This window comes from Symphalangus syndactylus, chromosome 12, assembly GCF_028878055.3.
Source record: "Symphalangus syndactylus isolate Jambi chromosome 12, NHGRI_mSymSyn1-v2.1_pri, whole genome shotgun sequence".
In the NCBI taxonomy this organism is placed as follows: Eukaryota; Metazoa; Chordata; class Mammalia; order Primates; family Hylobatidae; genus Symphalangus; species Symphalangus syndactylus.
This window is the reverse complement of record NC_072441.2, coordinates 87,735,898-87,758,808: the sequence shown is the minus strand read 5'-3', so window position 1 is coordinate 87,758,808 and position 22,911 is coordinate 87,735,898. Positions and strand designations below refer to the sequence as shown.

General features: G+C 38.1%; 1 protein-coding gene across 1 annotated transcript; it reads left to right on the top strand.

The window, feature by feature from the left end:
* The first annotated feature begins 1,290 nt into the window (after positions 1–1,290).
* On the top strand, positions 1,291–2,220 carry LOC134734766 (olfactory receptor 10J5). The gene has a single exon (XM_063628166.1). The coding sequence runs from the start codon at positions 1,291–1,293 to the stop codon at positions 2,218–2,220; it is 930 nt and encodes a 309-aa protein (XP_063484236.1).
* The last annotated feature ends 20,691 nt before the right edge of the window (positions 2,221–22,911 follow it).

Sequence of the window (22,911 nt, the reverse complement as noted above, 5' to 3'; positions counted from 1 at the left end):
TAACGAAATGAGTGCTGGGAAGAGAGAAAAACAGTGTGGCTTCATGGAAACCAAGGTCAAAGAATGTTTCCATGAGGCACGAGTTCAAAATATTAAAACAGAGAAAGATGAGAAAAAGGAGATAAAGCAAAGTCCAGTGGCCTTAGCAATGGAGAATTCTTTGGTGACATTTGAGCAAACAATCTCATGGGCATGAACATGCCAAAGCCAACTTGCAGGGAATTATGGAGAGTGGGAAAGAAAGCCTGTTTTAATACTTCTGAAAATAAAGGGAAAACAATAAGATGGTCACTAGAGAGAACCATAGGATCAGATGTATGCTCTCCATAGAGTTTATATGTGCTTGCTTTTTGACAAAAGGGATTAGTGTCTCTGCTTCTCAAAATTGTATGTTTACCATATTTTTAAAAATAGTTAAGCCAGTTGGGCTACAGATAGCTGCAGATTCCTCTCTCAACCCCGGAGTCTCTTCTACACCTCAAGTTGTCCCAATCCTTTATAATGACAGTGGCAACTACACAATGTTTTCTGTCACAGCTTTCTCTTCCTGACTTCACTCAAAATGCCTACTGGAATCAGCAAAAAAAAAAAAAAAAAAAAAAGATTTCTTTGATGGGACTTGAGTGATCAATTTTAGTAGAGAGATAATGGCAGAATTTGTGTTATAGTTGTTCTGTTTTGAGAGTACAATAACATATTTGGACTACATTACCTCTCCAAAATCAAGTTTCTATATTCATAATTCAACTGAAACACTGTGTAAAATCTCCTTGGTGACCCTGTTACGAAATCCAGCGACCGCGTCTCAAAGTTTTCCATCTTCAAATATTTCAAACTGCTATATCTTTTTTTTTTTTTTTTTTGCAAAACTTTCATCTTTATGGTTTTCTTGACATGGGCTTCACTGGAGTCCTCCTTGTTAAGAGGGTTTAAAGAGTGGATATTATTATTGGTTGAAATATAGAGCATGGCTTTCTCCTTGCTGTCTTTTTACCTTCCTAACATCACTATAATGTCTGTGAGGTGAGCAGTCATGCGGAAACCCTCTCCATGCACAGAAAGTAGTTTGCTCTACAGTGACAATGTTCATATGTATAAAGCCCCAAAGAGGCACAAGTAGGCTTCTCTCTTCGTGTGCAAGGACCCTGCATGAGCCTCATGATCAAAAAGAAGGAAATTGGATTCAGTCTCAGTACAGTTATCGTTTTTCTTTGTTTTAAAGTCCAATTGCTGTTGAGAATTTACTCCTTGTTGACTCTATTTATTGCTTTCAGACACTGATATAGCAGAATGCAGAGAAAGAACTTCACAGAAGTGACAGAATTCATCTTCTTGGGATTTTCTAGCTTTGGAAATCATCAGATAACCCTCTTTGTGGTTTTCCTAACTGTCTACATTTTAACTCTGGTTGCTAACATCATCATTGTGACTATCATCTGCATTGACCATCATCTCCACACTCCCATGTATTTCTTCCTAAGCATGCTGGCTAGTTCAGAGATGGTGTACACACTGGTCATTGTGCCACAAATGCTTTCCAGCCTCATTTTTCATGACCAACCTATCTCCTTGGCAGGCTGTGCTACCCAAATGTTCTTTTTCGTTATCTTGGCCACTAATAATTGCTTCCTGCTTACTGCAATGGGCTATGACCGCTATGTGGCCATCTGCAGGCCCCTGAGGTACACTGTCATCATGAGCAAGGGACTATGTGCCCAGCTAGTGTGTGGGTCCTTTGGCATTGGTCTGACTATGGCAGTTCTCCATGTGACGGCCATGTTCAATTTGCCCTTCTGTGGCACAGTGGTTGACCACTTCTTTTGTGACATTTACCCAGTCATGAAACTTTCTTGCATTGATACCACTATCAATGAGATAATAAATTATGGTGTAAGTTCATTTGTGATTTTTGTGCCCATAGGCCTGATATTTATCTCCTATGTCCTTGTCATCTCTTCCATCCTTCAAATTGCCTCAGCTGAGGGCCGGAAGAAGACCTTTGCCACCTGTGCCTCCCACCTCACTGTGGTCATTGTCCACTATGGCTGTGCCTCCATTGCCTACCTCAAGCCGAAGTCAGAAAGTTCAATAAAAAAAGACCTTCTTCTCTCAGTGACGTACACCATCATCACTCCCCTGCTGAACCCTGTTGTTTACAGTCTGAGAAACAAGGAGGTCAAGGATGCCCTGTGCAGAGTTGTGGGCAGAAATATTTCTTAACGGATTGGATTATTTCGTTAAGAGACCATTAGCCCAGCGTAGTGTGTCTACTCACAAACATGCCACAATACACAAGCTCATCAAATATAGTATTTGTTGAGAATGCTGTCAGAGAATAGAAATGCTTGTCTGTTTAGTGTTCTAGGCATGGCAGAAAGCAGGATTTCTGCTCTGGTGAATTTTGTTACCAGATACAAGAATCACTCCAAGCTGGATTAAGACTACTTGTTTCTGTGCTTGAAGATTTCAGTTTTGAAAGCTTTTTGGCTCTTATTTTACCTGAACTCTCTGACAGTCAAATCTTTGAGCTTGTCTGGTTAGGGGATGTGGAGTAGAGGTAGTGGGAACATAGATGGCAGCAGTGTTAGGGAAATAAGCCGCAGAGACACCAACCTTTATTTCTCTCTGCTTACATAAAAAAGAAAGCTTTCATTCTCAGGAGTCAAATAATATTCCATGTGACAGTTATTTTGTAATTATATCTTAATTCTTGCTGATTGAAAAATGAACAGCTTTGAAAAAAAGTCTCTTCTTTTATTATCCAGCTGTATTCACTCCTCAAATAGTGTTCATTTCTATGTGTATTCCTTCCTTCTGTGCAATCAAGGCAGAAATCTCTGCTGTTCCCTAGGGGATAAGCAGAAAGAAGACATACTGGTGGCTTTTCTCTGAAACTACATTTTTATCCAGATGCACTTTTCATGAAGACTCGTCTCTTTTCAACTTATGGTAGCTTTTTAGATTTTTAATTTATATGTAGTAGCTTCTGTGACATTGAAGTTGTTGTCTCAGATATTGGTTGTACTAATTCTAGGGTCCAAGGTAAATGCCATTAACGTCCATTCTCTCAGCAAACTGTGCAAACTTCATATTTCTCCAGATATTTATTTGTAAAATAAGCATAACTATGCTACATTGTTGTATACTCTCAATGGGAAACATTGTGGGAATATTTTGTTTTATGAATCTTCCCACCAGAGTTTATCTCTACTCTGAGACAGAGCTGGAAGTTACTTTCTAAGAGACACAGGTATAGAAACATCTGTTTTCACACACTCCTGACATCTACTGTTGTTCCATCCTCCAGTCAGTTCCTGTCTCTTACTCTCCAGTTTTATTTTTCTGTTCCTAACCACAGAAATAGGGTTAAGTGTCTTCTAGGTGACCTGTGATCTTCTCTATCTTCTATGGATCCCTTTGTGAGGAGGTTACAAACTGGAGGTGAAGGGTCTCTGCACAGAGTCCCCTTGATCCTCAACTGGCTGTCCCAGTTGGATAACATCACAGCTGATAGCAGGGTCTCCCTACTGACCAGCCTGATATCCTTTCCAAAAGATGTCTTAACCTGAGGTTCATAGTTTTCTAGGGGGTGCCTGGGCAGGTGTCAGAGGATTTTTAAACTTCTTTTAAATTATTCACTACATTTCTAATGTAAGTGTTAATGTGACCTTTTCATTGTATTCTTAGAGAATTAACTCTGGCATAAGTATTTCTTCCCTCAAATCCAAACAGAAATATGAGACAAGATCCAACTTTCTTCCTTCAGAGACTATTGACTTCCACAATATCCTTACACCCTCTTATATAAGGATCCCTTGACCTGGTCCAGTTTTGCCTATATAGGCATTGCTGTTCTCACACTAGTTAGAGAATATGGAAGGTATGGGTGGTTCTCAGCTTGGAGGTTGAGGAATAATCGGTTATGGGGAAATATCAGAGGCCAAGTGTGGTCTTACTGAAAATTTTTCTGTCTTCTTCCATCCCTTCCTGTATTCCCCTGTATTCCCTCCTGTATTCCTTAAGTGTTTCAATACCATTCCTGCTCCTCTAACACTTTGTGGATGAGTGAATACCCCACTAGTGAAAGTTGTTTTACATACTTTGCATGGATTTAGACTCACTAGAGAAAGCAGCATCTACAGGCAAAGTGCAATAACATAAGAGTGGGTAGGTCTATGCGGTCACAGGTCCCTCCTGGAGGATGAATTAAGAAAAGTGAGTCATTTTGTTGCTGCTTCCTATTGTCTATGCAAGATGCTTACATTGATAGTTAATGTGGTGGTTATTTTCACTATCTCAATTGTTTTTGTTGTCTTTATCATCATCGTGATTATTCCCCAATGTCTCACTCTATCCATACTCCTTTATTTTTCTTCTTTTGTACATTTCAAATACTTTTATTATTTTAATATGTTTTTTGTTGAGCTCTTTTATTCACCAGAAACAGTCATAATATCACGTATTTATTAAATCTATGTACCTTTTTCAAGCACTATGTGTCAAGCAGTTAACTATCTCTGGGGTTACAATAATGACTAATGCAGAGATTCTGTTTCATGTTATTCACAGTCCAGTGGGAAGGCAGACAAAATAACAAGAAGTACAAAAACTTGCTAAGGGCACATGCACAGGATTGTTGTTTGGGGTCAGAGGCGTTGTTCAGAAAAGGAATCTACTTAGAAGGTCAGAGAACATTCATAGAGAGGTGATATTTAATTAACTTTTTGTGGCATTGGGTCAACTGGTGTCTGCAAAGGATGAGGGAAGATGATAAGGGAAAGAGAAGAGTCTGACAGAGACACACAAACCTGAAAAAGGCAAAAGTGTTAGTTGGGCAGGTGTTTTATTCACCTGTATGCCTATTGCCCTGTTGAATACTAGTCTGGCAAAAAGTAAGTGCTTAATATACCTTTGCATAAATGAATGTGTGAACATCTATTGAGTACAAAGTCTTGTCCAAGGGTTTCCTCAGGTGTATTTTTTGATAGATACATCTTGTTATATTCTTTCTGTTTGTCTGATAGACTCCTTTTACCTAAAATCAAGTAACAGAGAAAATAACAGAGTACAGGTGACAATCCTGAGTGCATACTTGAAATTATTTTCCTTCATTGCAAGATTGCCTAACAAACTCAGCTGACTATTTATCATATATTTACATTAGTTAGTCATTTAAAATTGCACACTGGATTAATATGTTTTAGCTATAAGCAGGACCATTATTTTGACAATCTTTAAAATAATTGCTTGATAGCTTGACATATAAAATCAAGGGTTAAGACATTTAAACATTTATCTTTAGGAAAATTATGAAAAGACTATTATGGATCTTGTAACTTCTGTAAATGATTTTTACAGTGTTGATTTTGTAACTTCTTTAGAGAAAACTAGTTTTACCTGGTATCCTTTTACATTCATCAGTTGTAACCTATAATGGATTAGAGGAGATGATGGCTCCATCACTCCCAACAATGAGTGGAATAAAACATTCTATTGATGGGTGCAAATGTTTCTGGGAGAAGAGAAAGGATGGAAGTGGGCAGGATAGATAAACTTAAGCCAAAGATAAGCAGTTAGTATGTGTCACAGAGAGCTTAACTTTTAAAAAGACATATTTAAAGGGTACAAGAACCTAAGTTAGTTCTGTTGTGCCACTAAGGTGTGAACACAAGTGTGAGTGTATGTGGTGTGTGTGTATATGTATACATGCATGCACATGTATATTTTTGTGGGAGGGTGCTAACATTTAAAAGCTTTAGGTATAATGGGCATTGCAATAAAATGCTTTATTTGCATTTTTTCATTTAATAACCATCTTTAATGTTTATATAGCTCTTTAGAGTTTACAAAGGTCTTTTGTGTTCATCATCCCATTTGATTCTTATAGCACTCCTATAAGGTATTAGTCCCACAGTTTTCAGATATATCCATTGCAAATGGTAGTTTAAATAACTTTTCCAAGGTCATATTCATTGTTAGAACTAGCAGTAGGACTAAAATAGAAGTGAGCCTTAACTACAAATCTAGTAATTCTGAATTCCATGCTTTTTATTCTTTGTCCATTTTTATTATTTCATCCATTCATTCAAACACACGTGTGCACGTGCGCACACACACACTGTATTAATTCTCATCAGAGAATAAAGTATAATGAATAAGCTTTATTTTTGAGATCCTAAAACTTCATTTCACTTAGAATTGATGAACTTTTTCTAAAATGTTCTAATTCCTTCCCTGACTCTGTAAATAAAATATATATTGATGATCATGAATATATTTTTAAAAACGTTTACCATGGGCACTTAACTGTATCTCGTGTTGTGGTTCAGTGATATTGTCAGTTGGAACTGAGCTTATATCATCTTTGCTTCTGAATTAAAAGACTCTCATATTCCAGTATTTTATGAACTTTGTGTTAGAATTGTATAGTTTCGGTTCTTTAATTATTTAGTTTGTTACTTCAACAAATATGAAATGCCTGTTCACTCTGAGTGTCAGACACTGTGTTAGGCACTAGGAATGTAGAGATAAATAAGACCCGAGTCTTGCATTGAGTAGCTAACAATCTACTTGCAACCCATTTCAGTGCAGTGTGATTAATGCAATACACAGAGTACTGTGAAGACCCAGAGAAAAAATTTCCTAAATCAATTGGTGAATTTCATCCTTGCATGTATTCATAGCAGGTCAAGGTGAATGAGTTTGACAAGTTCAAGAAATTTATTCTAGTAAAACTTCATGAGATTAAGCCTACTCAGAGATAGCAAGTGCTCCCAGGTTAATGAATCCAGAATCTCTATAATTTATCATCCACAATTTTCAGTATGTAATTACAAAATGCTCCACACTGGGAAAAAAACAACATTGTGACCCCTATCAAGAGAAAATGAGTCAACACATCAATCCTAAGATGACTGCATTCAGTAGTCAGGGACTTTAAAGTAGCTAGTTCAAGAACTTACAGAAAAATATTCTTATAATAAATAAACATATGTAGAATCTCAGTCAAGAAATCTAGAACTGAAAATTAAAATATGTGAAATAAAAATTTACTGTTTAACAGTAGACTGGTGTTGGTAGAAATAAAGGGCCAATGAACTTGAGAGTGATTAATAAAAATTATTGAATCTGAAAAACAGAGAAAAAATGAATAACAATGAACAGAGTCTCAATGACGTGTGCTACAATACAAGACATCTAATGTACATGTGCTTGAAGTCTCAGAAAGAGAGAATAGTATGTGTCACAAAAATATTTGAAAAAACATTGGTTAAAATGTTCATATTATTAAAAAATATAAGATACAGATCCAAGAATCTGAGTGAATTCCAGGTAGGGTAAATAGAAAAATGTCAAATATATGTAAGCAGAGTCAAGTATTTAAAACCAGAAATGAAAAAAAATCTTGAAGGTCACCAGGTTAAAATAACATAATTTTTTCCAAGATAGCAGATTAGAAGCTTGTTAGCACATCTCACCCACTTGGAAATAACAAAATACTGTGTATAAATTTACACTGAGAAATTTTATCAAAAAAAAAAAATAACACCAGGAGTGCCCAAGAAACTGCCAGCCAGCACAGGAGGCAGTTATTGGTTTGGAGAATTTTGGTAGGGAAATTTGTGATCTGGCCTTGAGTAGGGGAGGAGTCTTCATGGCTAGAACAGAGGTGAATGTGATGTGGGCTTTAGCCACAGGCATGGGAGTTGATCACCCTGTCTTTGCAAGACTGGACCTGAAGAGATTTGGCCTGGAAGCCATGGTTTTGACACAGGCAGTGAGTTTATGGCCTGCAGCAGTTTTGCCATCTGAAGACAAACTACTTGTGACTTGGCTGGTTGTTTCAGCTCACTGCCAGCCGAAAGCTGTGACAAGGACCCTTGTCAGGTTGAAAACATTAAAGCAAGGTGGGTTCCACTACTGCCTGCTCGGCTGTGGTCCATGAGTTGCCTCTCCACCCATGCCGGCTGTATGGCATGTTAACAGGTGCTTTGCTCCTCCTTGAAGTATTGCTCCATGGGCCTAAGAACTGCCTTCTGAATCCTGTCAGGGCCAGCACATATGCCCACTATTGAGGGCCCAAGTGCAGGCTTCACAATCCCAGCCCTCCCCAGCTTGTCTACTCACCCCTGCCTCAGAGGCAGAGCATGAGATTAGAACCACTGAGAGCTCCACAGTCCAACCCATCACCTGGGACACCTGAGCATTTCTCCTGGTTAACAAAGGTCAAGCATAAACTTACTGCTACCACCATAGCTGGCTGTCACCTGCAAGCACCACTTAATGGCCAGGAGGTGAACCCACACAGTCCAATATAAAATTTGCTAACATAATTGCAGGCTAGAAGCAAATAGCAATGTCTAACCTAACTGAACATCCTGAATGCCCAGACAGAGATGTGAAGGAGAAACTGATCCCATTTTTATCTGTTGAGGTTGTGGTACTGGGATTACCATAAAGAGACCTCAGCAACTTCCTCCAGGGGCCTGAGGACTCCCCCACCACCCTGTCAGGGCTGGTGCTTGCACTTGCTATTGGAGGGCCTGAGTGTAGGCTTCCCCTACCTGGCTCCACCATCCCCTCCTAGAGGGACGGTGGGACTGAAGCTCTTGAGTGCTCCAGAGCCCAACCCACCACATGAAACACTAGAGCACTTCTCCAGCAGTTAACACAGTTCAAGCATAAACCCAACAGGTACCATCTCAGCTGGCTTTTACCTGAAAATGTCACCTACTGGCTAGGGAGTTGACTGGCACAACTCAATACAAAATCTGATACAAGAGTGCAGCACTTGGGAAGGAGACAAAATTCTCCCAACTTCTACTAACACCATTGCCCATGCCACCTTAGCTTGTCAGAGGGCAGTGAGCCTGCTCACCCACCTGGTACACCACTACAACAACCAGCATTTTAGAAAGCTGGCACCCTATGGCTATTTATAACCAAGAAAATAATAGAGTCTTTACTACTGAATGCACCCAGAGGCACAGTCAAATGACCCTACCCAACATAAATCATAGTGACACCCCCAAGAAAAGAAGGTCCTGCCTGCATTAATGAAAGTAAATTCAAAATTAAGAAGTGACTGTTTGCCCAGATGTAAAGAAATCAGCATAATTATTCTGGAAGTATTAAAAAACAAGGGTTTATGATGCCCCAAAAGAAAACAGTAATTTTCTAGCAATGGATCCTAACCAAAAGAAAATATTTCAAAAGCCAAAAAATTCAAAATATTGATTTTAAATAAGCTCAATGAAATACAAGATAAATCTAAAAATGAATACAAAGAAATCCAAAAATCAATTCAGGATATAAAATAGAAATTTACTAAGGAGATATCTTAATTTTTTTTTTTTTTTTGAGACGGAGTCTCACTCTGTCACCCAGGCTGGAGTGCAGTGGCTCAATCTCGGCTCACTGCAAGCTCCGCCTCCCGGGTTCATGCCATTCTCCTGCCTCAGCCTCTCTGAGTAGCTGGGACTACAGGCGCCTGCCACCACGCCCGGCTAATTTTTTGTATTTTTAGTAGAGACAGAGTTTCACCGTGGTCTCTATCTCCTGACCTCGTGATCCGCCCGCCTCGGCCTCCCAAAGTGCTGGGATTACAAGCGTGAGCCACTGCGCCTGGCCAGGAGATATCTTAATTTTTTTTCTGGAAATGAAAAAAAATTTGAAGGAGTTACAAAATACAGTTGAAACCTTCAACAATAGATTATACCATGCAGAATAGAGATGCTCAGAATCTGAAGACAGGTGTTTTGAATTAATCCAGTCAGACAAGAATAAAGTAAAAAGAATAAAAAGAAGGAACAAAGCCTTCAAGAATATGAGACTACAGAAAATGACCAAGCTTATGAATCACTGTTATTCTTGAGGGAGAAGAAAAACTAAGAAGCTTAGGAGATCTGTTTAAAAAAAATTGATGAAACCATCCCTTATCTTACAACACATTTAGACATCCAGATACAAAAGGCCTGGCAAACACCTGGAAAATACATAGCAAGATGGACTTCACCACAGTGAAGTAGTAATGAAATGTAGTAGTAATGAATTATCTCAGCTTTTGTTTCTCTGGGAAATATATTTTTTTCTCTTTCATATAAAAATCTTATTCTTGCAGCATATAAAACTCATGGTTAACAGTTTTTTCTTTAACAACTCTAAGAATAGGATCCTAATCCCTTCTGGCTTGCAAGGTTTCTGCTGAGAAATCCACTGCTAATATGATGAGGTTTCCTTTATGGGTGGCTAGACAATTTTATCTTGAAAATTTTAGAATTTTTTACTTTCACATTGACTTCAGACAGTAGGTGCAGGACAGTGGGTGCAGCGCACCGTGCATGAGCCAAAGCACGGCGAGGCATCACCTCACCCGCAAAGTGCAAGGGGTCAAGGAATTCCCTTTCCTAGTCAAAGAAAGTGGTGACAGACGGCACCTGGAAAATCAGGTCACTCCCACCCTAATAGTGCACTTTTCCAACGGGGTTAAAAAATGGCACACCGGGAGATTATATCCTGCATCTGGCTCAGAGGGTCCTATGCCCACGGAGTCTCGCTCATTGCTAGCACAGCAGCCTGAGATCAAACTGCAAGGTGGCAGAGAGGGTGGGGGAGGGGCGCCTGCCATTGCTGAGTTAGTTGTTTGATTAGGTAAACAAAGCAGCTGGGAAGCTCGAACTGGGTGGAGCCCACCATAGCTCAAGGAGGCCTGCCTGCCTCTGTAGGCTCCAACTCTGGGGGCAGGGCACAGAAAAACAAAAAGACAGCAGTAACCTCTGCAGACTTAAATGTCCCTTTCTGACAGCTTTGAAGAGAGTAGTGATTCTCCCAGCATGCAGCTTGAGATCTGAGAATGGGCAGACTGCCTTCTCAAGTGGGTCCCTGACCCCCGAGTAGCTTAACTGGGAGGCACCCCCAAGTAGGGGCAGACTGACACCTCACACGGCTGGGTACTCCTCTGAGACAAAACTTCCAGAGGAACAATCAGGCAGCAGCATCTGCAGTACAGTAATATCTGCTGTTCTGCAGCCACCGCTGCTGATACCCAGGCAAAGAGGTCTGGAGTGGACCTCTAGCAAACTCCAACAGACCTGCAGCTGAGGGTCCTGTCTGTTAGAAGGAAAACCAACAAACAGAAAGGACATCCACACCAAAAACCCATCTGTACATCACCATCATCAAAGACCAAAGGTAGATAAAACCACAAAGATGGGAAAAAAAACAGAGCAGAAAAACTGGAAACTCTAATAAAGCAGAGCACCTCTCCTCCTCCAAAGGAAGGCAGCTCCTCACCAGCAACGAAATAAAGCTGGATGGAGAATGACTTTGACAAGTTGAGAGAAGAAGGCTTCAGACGACCAAACTACTCCGAGCTACAGGAGGAAATTTGAACCAATGGCAAAGAAGTTAAAAGCTTTGAAAAAAATTAGACGAATGGATAACCAGCATAACCAATGCAGAGAAGTCCTTAAAGGACCTGATGGAGCTGAAAACCAAGGCACGAGAGCTACGTGATGAATGCAGAAGCCTCAGTAGCAGATGCGATCAACAGGAAGAAAGGGTATCAGTGATGGAAGATGAAATGAATGAAATGAAGCAAGAAGAGAAGTTTAGAGAAAAAAGAATAAAAAGAAACGAACAAATCCTCCAAGAAATATGGGACTATGTGAAAAGACCAAATCTACATCTGATTGGTGTACCTGAAAGTGATGGGGAGAATGGAACCAAGGTGGAAAACACTCTGCAGGATACTATCCAGGAGAACTTCCCCAATCTAGCAAGGCAGGCCAACATTCAAATTCAGGAAATACAGAGGACGCTACAAAGATACTCCTCGAGAAGCGCAACTCCAAGATACATAATTGTCAGATTCACCGAAGTTGAAATGAAGGAAAAAATGTTAAGGGCAGCCAGAGAGAAAGGTCGGGTTACCCACAAAGGGAAGCACATCAGACTAACAGTGGATCTCTCGGCAGAAACTCTATAAGCCAGAAGAGATTGGGGACCAATATTCAACATTCTTAAAGAAAAGAATTTTGAACCCAGAATTTCATATCCAGCCAAACCAAGCTTCATAAGTGAAGGAGAAATAAAATACAGACAAGCAAATGCTGAGAGATTTTGTCACCACCAGGCCTGCCCTAAAAGAGCTCCTGAAGGAAGCACTCAACATGGAAAGGAAAAACCGGTACCAGCCAGTGCAAAAACATGCCAAATTGTAAAGACCATCAAGGCTAGGAAGAAACTGCATCAACTAACGAGCAAAATAACCAGTTAACATCATAATGTCAGGATCAAATTCACACATAACAACATTAACTTTAAATGTAAATGGGGTAAATGCTCCAATTAAAAGACACAGACTGGCAAATTGGATAAAGAGTCAAGACCCATCAGTGTGCTGTATTCAGGAAACCCATCTCATGTGCAAAGACACACACAGGCTCAAAATGAAGGGATGGAGGAAGATCTACCAAGCAAATGGAAAACAAAAAAAGGCAGGGGTTGCAATCCTAGTCTCTGAGAAAACAGACTTTAAACCAACAAAGAACAAAAGAGAAAAGGCCATTACATAATGGTAAAAGGATCAATTCAATAAGAAGAACCAACTATCCTAAATATATATGCACCCAATACAGGAGCACCCAGTTTCATAAAGCAAGTCCTTAGTGACCTACAAAGAGAATTAGACTCCCACACAATAATAGTGGGAGACTTTAACACCCCACTGTCAACATTAGACAGATCAAAGAGACAGAAAGTTAACAAGGATTCCCAGGAACTGAATCTCTGAATAGACCAATAACAGGCTCTGAAATTGAGGCAATAAGCAGTAGCTTACCAACCAAAAAAAGTCCAGGACCAGATGGATTCACAGCTGAATTCTACCAGAAGTAAAAAGAGGAGCTGGTACCATTCCTTCTGAAATTATTCCAATCAATAGAAAAAGAGGGAATCCCCCCTAACTCATTTTATGAGGCCAGCATCATCCTGATACCAAAGCCAGGCAGAGACACAACCAAAAAAGAGAATTTTAGACCAATATCCTTGATGAACATTGATGCAAAAATCCTCAATAAAATACTGGCAAACCGAATCCAGCAGCACATCAAAAAGCTTATCCACTGTGATCAAGTGGGCTTCATCCCTGGGATGCAAGGCTGGTTCAACATATGCAAATCAATAAATGTAATCCAGCATATAAACAGAACCAAAGACAAAAACCACATGATTATCTCAATAGATGCAGAAAAGGCCTTTGACAAAATTCAACAACGCTTCATGCTAAAAACTCTCAATAAATTAAGTATTGATGGGATGTATCTCAAAATAATAAGAGCTATCTATGACAAACCCACAGCAAATATCATACTGAATGGGCAAAAACTGGAAGCATTCCCTTTGAAAACTGGCACAAGACAGGGATGCCCTCTCTCACCACTCCTATTCAACATAGTGTTGGAAGTTCTGGCCAGGGCAATCAGGCAGGAGAAGGAAATAAAGGGTATTCAATTAGGAAAAGAGAAAGTCAAATTGTCCCTGTTTGCAGATGACGTGATTGTATATCTAGAAAACCCCATTGTCTCAGCCCAAAATCTCCTCAAGCTGATAAGCAACTTCAGCAAAGTCTGAGGATACAAAATCAATGCACAAAAATCACAAGCATTCCTATACACCAATAACAGACAAACAGAGAGCCAAATCATGAGTGAACTCCCATTCACAATTGCTTCAAAGAGAAAAATACCTAGGAATCCAACTTACAAGGGATGTGAAGGACCTCTTCAAGGAGAACTACAAACCATTGCTCAATGAAATAAAAGAGGATACAAACAAATGGAAGAACATTCCATGCTCATGGGTAGGAAGAATCAATATCGTGAAAATGGCCATACTGCCCAAGGTAATTTATAGATTCAATGCCATCCCCATCAAGCTACCAATTACTTTCTTCACAGAATTGGAAAAAACTACTTTAAAGTTCATATGGAACCAAAAAAGAGCCCGCATCACCAAGTCAATCCTAAGCCAAAAGAACAAAGCTGGAGGCATCACGCTACCTGACTTCAAACTATACTACAAGGCTACAGTAACCAAAACAGCATGGTACTGGTACCAAAACAGAGATATAGATCAATGGAACAGAACAGAGCCCTCAGAAATACTGCCACATATCTACAACTATCTGATCTTTGACAAACCTGACAAAAACAAGCAATGAGGAAAGGATTCCCTATTTAATAAATGGTGCTGGGAAAACTGGCTAGCCATATGTAGAAAGCTGAAACTGGATCCCTTCCTTACACCTTATACAAAAATTAATTCAAGATGGATTAAAGACTTACATGTTAGACCTAAAACCATAAAAACCCTAGAAGAAAACCTAGGCAATACCATTCAGGACATAGGCATGGGCAAGGACTTCATGTCTAAAACACCAAAAGCAATGGCAACAAAAGCCAAAATTGACAAATGGGATCCCATTAAACTAAAGAGCTTCTGCACAGCAAAAGAAACTACCATCAGAGTGAACAGGCAACCTACAGAATGGGAGAAAATTTTCGCAACCTACACATCTGACAAAGTGCTAATATCCAGAATCTACAATGAACTCAAACAAATTTACAAGAAAAAAACAAACAACCCCATCAAAAAGTGGGCAAAAGATATGAACAGACACTTCTCAAAAGAAGACATTTATGCAGCCAAAAGACACATGAAAAAATGCTCATCATCACTGGCCATCAGAGAAATGCAAATCAAAACCACAGTGAGATACCATCTCACGCCAGTTAGAATGATCGTCATTAAAAAGTCAGGAAACAACAGGTGCTGGAGAGGATGTGGAGAAATAGGAACACTTTTATACCATTGGTGGGACTGTAAACTATTTCAACCATTGTGGAAGTCAGTGTGGCGATTCCACAGGGATCTAGAACTAGAAATACCATTTGACCCAGCCATCCCATTACTGGGTATATACCCAAAGGATTATAAATCATGCTGCTATAAAGACACATGCACACGTATGTTTATTGCGGCACTATTCACAATAGCAAAGAGTTGGAACCAACCTAAATGTCCAACAGTGATAGACTGCATTAAGAAAATGTGGCACATATACACCATGGAATACTATGCAGCCATAAAAAATGATGAGTTCATGTCCTTTGTAGGGACATGGATGAAGCTGGAAACCATCATTCTCAGCAAACTATCGCAAGGACAGAAAACCAAACACCGCATGTTCTCACTCATAGGTGGGAACTGAACAATGAGAACAGATGGACACAGGAAGTGGAAGATCACACACCAGGGACTGTTGTGGGGTGGGGGGAGGGGGAGGAATAGCATTAGGAGATATACCTAATGCTAAATGACGAGTTAATGGGTGCAGCACACCAACATGGCACATGTATACATATGTAACAAATGTGCACGTTGTGCACACGTACCCTAAAACTTAAAGTATAATAATAATAAAATTAAAAAAAAAAGAAAATGGCAAATATGTGGGTAAATATAAAGGAATATCTTTTTTTCTCAATTGTTTTAAATAATGTATTATTTAATGAAAAATATTATGAAATATTATTGTAAGATTTATAATGTTTATAATGTGTGCTGACATCATACTTATGGCAACTATAACACAAAGGAAAAGACAAATGTAAATATACTTTTATGAAACGCTTTTGTTTAATAAAAGTGGTACAATTTAGCTCTAAGAAAAATTGTTATGATTCATGAATGCATGTTATTCCTCAGAGCAGCAATTAGAATAATGCAAAGAAGTATAGCTAAGAAGACAATAGAGAAATAAAATAGAATACTAAAAATTTGTTTGATCCAAAAGAGGAAAGCAGTGAGAAATAGAGGAACAAGTGAAGGATAGGACAAATAGAAAAATTAGCAAAAGCTGGGTGTGGAGACGCGTGCCTGTAATCCCAACTACTCAGGAGGCCGAGACAGGAGGATCACTTGAGGCCAGGAATTTATGATCAGCCTGGGCAATATAGTGAGACCCCTATCCCTAAGAAAATTTTTTTAAAAAATGTCAGGGCATGGTGGTGTGTGCTTGTAGTTCCAGCTTATCAGGAGGCTGAAGTGGGAGGATTGCTTGAGTTTGGGAATTTGGGGCTGCAGTGAGCTGTGATGATGCCATCGATCTCCAGCCTGGGCAACAGAGTGAGATCTCATCTCCTAAATATTAGAAAAATGGTAGACTTAAATTCAACAATATATGTAATTATGTTTAACCTAAGTATATTGAACATGTCTGTGAAAAGGCAGTCATTGTATTTTACCAGAGTAGATAAAAACAAGCAAACCCCAGGTATACTCTATTTTAGAAGACAAACATAAAAATATGTAGATATATTGAAAAAAGTATGGAGAAAGATATAGCATGCAAACTCTATACTAGAGTGGTTATACATTCCAGAACTTTCTATAGCATTTTTGGTAGTGTAGAAATTATTTGAATTTCCACCTACCTAAAAACGTTTTTCAGCTTTATTTCTAAACCATTAGCAGACAAAGTAGACATAAAGACAATAAATATAACCATAGATGAGAAAATGATTTCATTATGATAAAGGTCTAATTCATCAGTAAGACATACCAAACTTAAATGCTCCTGCTCCTAATAACAGAACTTCAAAATAAATAAAGCAAAAGCTAGAAGAAATCAAAAGAGAAACAGACAAACTCACAATTCTAATTGGAATTTTAGCCCTCTTCTTTTATCAATTGATTTAACAAGTAGACATAAAATAAGAATATACAACATCTGTTTCACAGTTGCTATCAATTTGACCTATTGATATCTAAGGACATTCTAACCAAAAACAGAACATACTGTCATTTCAAGTGCTTATGGAATCAAGAGAGAACATGTGATGAATCATACAATGACTCAATAAACTTACAAAAATTAAAATAATACAGATTTTCTCTGATCATAATGAAATTCAGTTAGTAATAAAACAAAAAAATATAAAAAATTCTTAAACATTTAGAAATTAAACAACACACAGCTAAATAACTGATGGATTAAAGAAGAAATCATAAGGGACATCAGACAATATTATAAGTTGAATAGAAATGAAGACAAAAAGTATTAAATCTTGTGAAATTCAGCTAAACCAGTACATAGAAATTATAGTTTGAATGCTTATAGTTAAGAAAACCAGTATATCAGCCATAGTCCATTCTTGAGACAGAAATCACATAGTAATTTGAACAATGAAAATTTAATATAATGAATTAATTGTAACAGGAGATTGCCTGTAGGTTTGGTGACATATGGAGCCACTAATGGCCAGATGGCAGTCTCATCTTCCAATTAAATGGACTATTGTATATGTTTTCTGGTAGAAGTATTTTCCCCGGGGGTGCTAAAACCAGCAGAGTTCAAGGTTGCTGAGACAGGATAAAAAACTCTGTAAGTGAATTATTAGGCGTAGTAATAGGAATAAAAGAAATCCTTCCCACTTCCACCCTTTAACTCCTGACCCCTTGAATTTTAGCTGTGATGGGGGAACAGTACTATATAACAGTATGATTCAAAACATAGACTACATTCTATAAAACAGAGCTCTATAATTTCAAGATATTTCCCAACTAGTATTCTAACTCTTTAGTATGCCATTCATTTTTCAAGTACATAAGCTATTTTTGGACAATAAAGCACGTGGTAAGACAAGTTTATTCCATGGACATGAACCCATTGCTGTACCTCCTTTATTGTTGAATTAGTTCCTTGAGCAGATGCAATGCTGTGGGGAATGCCATGAAGGTGTTTAAGGCATTCTGTGCACCCACAGATAGTGGTGCTGCCAGAACCATTACAGGCAGGGAAAGCAAATCCATGTCTAGTATATAAGCCTATTCCAGCAAAGGCAAATTTCTTCCCCTTCCATTATAAAAGATGTTCAAATAATCAACCTGCTATGAGGCCATTTTTCACAGGCATGGTGTTATAGTTAGGGTTTACTATTTGTCTCTGTTCTCAACAAATTATGTGCTCAACAGCAGTGTTAGCTGGGTCAGCCTTGGTAAGGGGAAGCCCATATTGTTAAATCCATGTGTAGTCTCTGTCCCTGCTAACATGGCCACTTTGTTCATCAGACCTTTGTATAAGCACTGAAGTGTCTGGGGAAAGAAGCTAACTGGCATCTACAGAACATGCCATTTTGCTCATGTGACCATTGTAAGCCTTCATTTTGCTTGGTGGGCCACAGTAGCATTTTGGGTTTTGAGATATTAGCATTAATTCAGGGACAAGGTCAAGTTATTCTGAAATGTCTGAGTATTTTCTACTTCTCAATGGAGTATATGTATATACCTCTAGTATACGGCCACAGATCCTTCTGGGGGAAGTTTTGGTGGAAGATTTACAGTGTGTGCTTGCATCAGTGATACTTCCCCAAAAAGACTTGAACTCCCTTTCAATTGAGGGCCATGGTTCTGTGAATTATGATAGGTCTAGAAACTGGTTGAGAGACCATGATGCTCTGTTGTATTAACTTAAGTCACATGATAGAAGTAGTGTTAGCTCTGGTCTGACATACTTTCTGGTAAGTTGGTTCAAGGACCTACCCTGTGGCTACTTCTTCAGTTCCTGAATGTATAATTAGAATAGACATACATAGCAACTGGCAGAATACTCAAAGTGGTTCCCTGACCCATGGCATGAGGGCCATTATAATAGGAAGTATTAAGTAGAAGCCCCTAGAACTTCCTTTTCCTACTAACATAGTACATATGAAGCAATTCTGCATTACTATGGGAATTGTAGAGATTAATGGCATCTTAAAAGACCTAAAAGAAGCAGGGTTGGTTATACCCATCATGTCCCTCTTTAATCCTCACAGTTTCGTCTGTGAAAAAGTTAGATGTAAATTAGAGAAAGACTCTGGACTACTGTACCCTTAATCAGCTTGTCACACTAATTGCAGTTGCTCCTCCAGATATAGTATCTCTATTGCAGCAAACGAACATATCACCTGGCACTTGGTATGTAGCTATTGAAATAGTGACTATTTCTCCACGTTAACTTTAAGGAGAACCAGAAGCAGTTGCTTTTACCTGGCAGGACCAATAGTATACTTTCACAGTTTTGCCTTAGGGCTATGATAATTCTGCTGCCCTCCATCATAATATAGATCACAAAAATGTTGTTTGTCATAAAATTTCATAGAACATCACACTTATTAACTTATATTGATAAAGTTAAACAAATTGGATCAGTCAAAGGGAAGGTAACACATACTTTAGAGGCCTTAGGAATGAAGATGCATGAATAAGAGGGCAAGTTCTCACACTGTATAAGTCAGGGTCCAATTAGGAGAAAAAACACACAGTGATTTGAATAGGGAGTTTAATGAATTATTAAGTACAAGAGGGAACTTGAGTAATGAGGTATTTGATAGTAATTAGCAAAAATAATTCTAAAGAATATAGGAATAGCAGATATAAGTAACAGTCACTATCCCTAGGGTTAAGATAGAGTAGTGTGAGAAAACAAATTTTCCACGGATTTTTTAGCATTCTTACGAAAACCTCAGTCTTCAGAGACATGGGAATGTATACATTATAAGAGAAGAGAATGTTTGCTTTCATTTCCTCTAGAAACATTTTGTTTTTTAGATACACTGAGTATTAAATCTGTAAACATTGGTTTCCCTAATGGTGGAGCTAATTGCTTCCATACTGTAAACCTTATCATCTCAAGAGCCAAATAGTAATTTTGGGTTAGGCAAAAAAATTAAAGCATTATCTCCCTAGTTGTTTATATCCCAAACGGGGAGAACCCCAGCGCCATGAAGAAACATCTAGGTTGTAAAAGCCATAGACACTGGGTTTATCTTCCTCTTGGAGAAATTGATATACAAACCAAAGAGTTAGAGTAAAGACTTTTCCTATTCAGTTCCAAGGAGATTCAGAAAGGGGGGATAAAAATGATTTTTCCCCTTTATAAATGGAGGACACTCATGTTTCTTCATCTCTTGCATAGAGAGTAATTCTGTCACTTGTGTATCAATTTTTTTTCTATTTGGGTCTTATTATGCAGGATTTTGGGTGTGGAGAGACTAATACTGAAATGTCATTTTGGCTATTGATTGTACATTGAACATGGTAAGAAATCAACTTTTATCGAGAAATCATCTTTTATCCAGAAACTTCATGTGTGCATTAAGGAAAATTTAATAAAGATAAACATTAAAAAGCTGACATGCACCCAGAGGCAACCCTTCCTGCATCAGGGCTTATACCCAGACTTTATTAGAGAGGGCACAGTCTGGCATAGTGGTTCATGTCTGTAATCCCAGCACTTTGGGAAGCACAAGTGGGTGGATCTCTTGAGCCCAGGAGTTTGAGACCAGCCTGGGCAACATGGTGAAACCCTATCTTTACAAAGAATACAAAAACTAGCTAGGAATGGTGGCATGTGCCTGTCAGCTACTCAGGAGGCTGAGGTGGGAGGATCACTTGAAACCCAGGATGTTGAGGCTGCACTGAGTCTGTAATTGTGCCACTGCACTCCAGCCTGGGTGACAGAGTGAGACCCTGTCTCAGCATTGATCCACTGTATGGCTGCGATGTTGCAATTAAGATGCTGCAATGTGCCATTCAGAGAGAACTTGATGGGATCTATACTTTTGAAATTTTGCAAAAAAAAAAAATGCTCTCTAATGTACTAGGGAAAGTTATTCAGAAGAATATGTCTTACTAGAGGCACTCCACCATGCAAAGAGGGATGTTGAGGGAAACTTGGTGCTATTAATTACTGTGTACTGCAAAAGCTGGATGTTGGTGAAGCTGACCATTGTTGCAGGAATTTGGTGTTGGTGAAGTCAGCCTATACTAAAGAAACCTGCCAGGTGGATCACACTGGCATTATAAGTGGAAATTATGAGGCAGAGCATGAGAAAATAGGAAGCTGCACAAAATAAGAGTTACAGAAATTTGCATAAGCATCCCTCGTGTCTGTAACAGAATACTAAACTATGTGTACACTGGGCCAGATACCATAAGGCTGGCAGAGAAGAATTATGGGAAGACATGGGCTAAACAGAGATTATTAAGTTTACACTGGGCTGGGGGATGTTGTAACCAGCTAGAGTAGAGATGCTTAACTGAATACTGTAGGACCTCAACTGAGATCTCAATAAGGCCACACCTTAGTGGTAGGGCTACTGTAACACTGAAGTAATCGGTAATGCGAAATGCCATATCAAACTTAGGAAGAAAGTTCAATAAGGTCAAGCTTATTTACAAGTAACTCAAATACCTAACAGAACACAGTTCAATACTCTTTTAAAATACACAAGAAAAAAATGCAGCTGTCCACACATAAAATTAAAAATCTCCAACATTCACTAAAAAACTACTAGATATATGAAGAAGCAGAATTACATCACCTATAATCAGAAGAAAAGTCAGTTAAAAAAAAGAGAAAGAAAAATGAAAAAGATGATGGGGTTAGCAGACAGGGATGCTAAAACAATTACAAATAGTACAAATTTGTTTAAGGTTAAGAGGAAATATGGATGTAATAAAGAGAGGAATGAGTGATATAAAAGAACCAAAAGTAACTTCTAGAAATCAAAGAAAATATCTGCAATAAAAATTTCACTGGATAAGATTAGTAGCAGACTAGAACCTGCAGAAGAAAACGTCATTTAAATTGAAGACAAAGCAACAGAAATTATCAAAACAAGGAGCACACAGAGAGAAAAGATTGGAAAACAATAAACTGTGCTTTAGTGATTTGTAGAAAAAACATCAAGCAGTTCTTAGACAGAAATTTGTAGTTTCTAAGGCTTATATTGGTAAATAAGAAATGTCCAAATTCAATGATTAAGCATTTTAAGAGGCTAAAAGAAAGAGAAAATTGAAGCCAAATTGGATAGAATAAGATAACACAGAGGAGAACTGAAATCGATGAAATGAAAAGCAAACAAAAATAAAAAAAACCAAAAGTTTAAAAAAAATACCCTAAAACTTAAAGTATAACAAAAATAAATAAATAAATAAATAAATAAATAAATAAATAAATGTGATAAACTTATAGTTAGATAAGCCAAGACAGAGAGGAAGACATAATTAATGAGGGACTCTAACTATAAATTCTGTACATATAAGAAGATTAAAACAGGAATATTATGAAGAACTTGTGCCAATAAATTTCACCACTTTTAAGAAGTGGATGATTCTTCAAAAGTCACAGGTGATCAAATTTTACTCAAGAAAATATAAGAAATGGAAAATCTGAATGGCCATATATCTATTAAATTAATTAAATTTTCCCACAAAGAATGTGCCAGGCTCAATGACATCACTAGTAAATTCTATAAAAGATTTAAGGAAGAACATGTACTAAGTCATCACAAACTTTCTGACTAGAGAGGAAATGAAAATCCTTTCCATTTAGTGTTATAAGGCCAGCTTTATTCTGATACCAAAATCAGACAAAGTCTTCATGCACAACATAAAAAAAGAAAAACTAAAGAAAAACCTCCCTCATAAATACAGATGCAAAGCTCTTTAACAAAATGCTAGTAAATAAAACCCAACAATAATTAAAATGGGTCATACAAACAAGTAAAATTTACCCCAGGAATAAAAGGTTGGTTTAACATTTAAAAATCAGTTAATACAATTTACTGTATATAGGAAAAGTTATGTGAATAACTGAAAATTGATTCAGGAAAGAAATTGGGCAAAATGTAGCCTTCATTCATGGAAAAACTTCTGGCAACCTAGAAATAGGAAAGAATCTTCTCAACTGCCAGCTATTATCATAAGCATAATGAGTGATTTGTTTTAGATTTGTGCAATTTGTTGTCCTTTAAAATAAGCCATAATTATACTTAAGGGTGAACTCCAGGGTTTATGACACAT

Coding starts and splice junctions, on each gene's coding strand:
- LOC134734766 (XM_063628166.1), top strand. CDS start 1,291: ATGCAGAGAAAGAACTTCACAGAAGTGACAGAATTCATCTTCTTGGGA.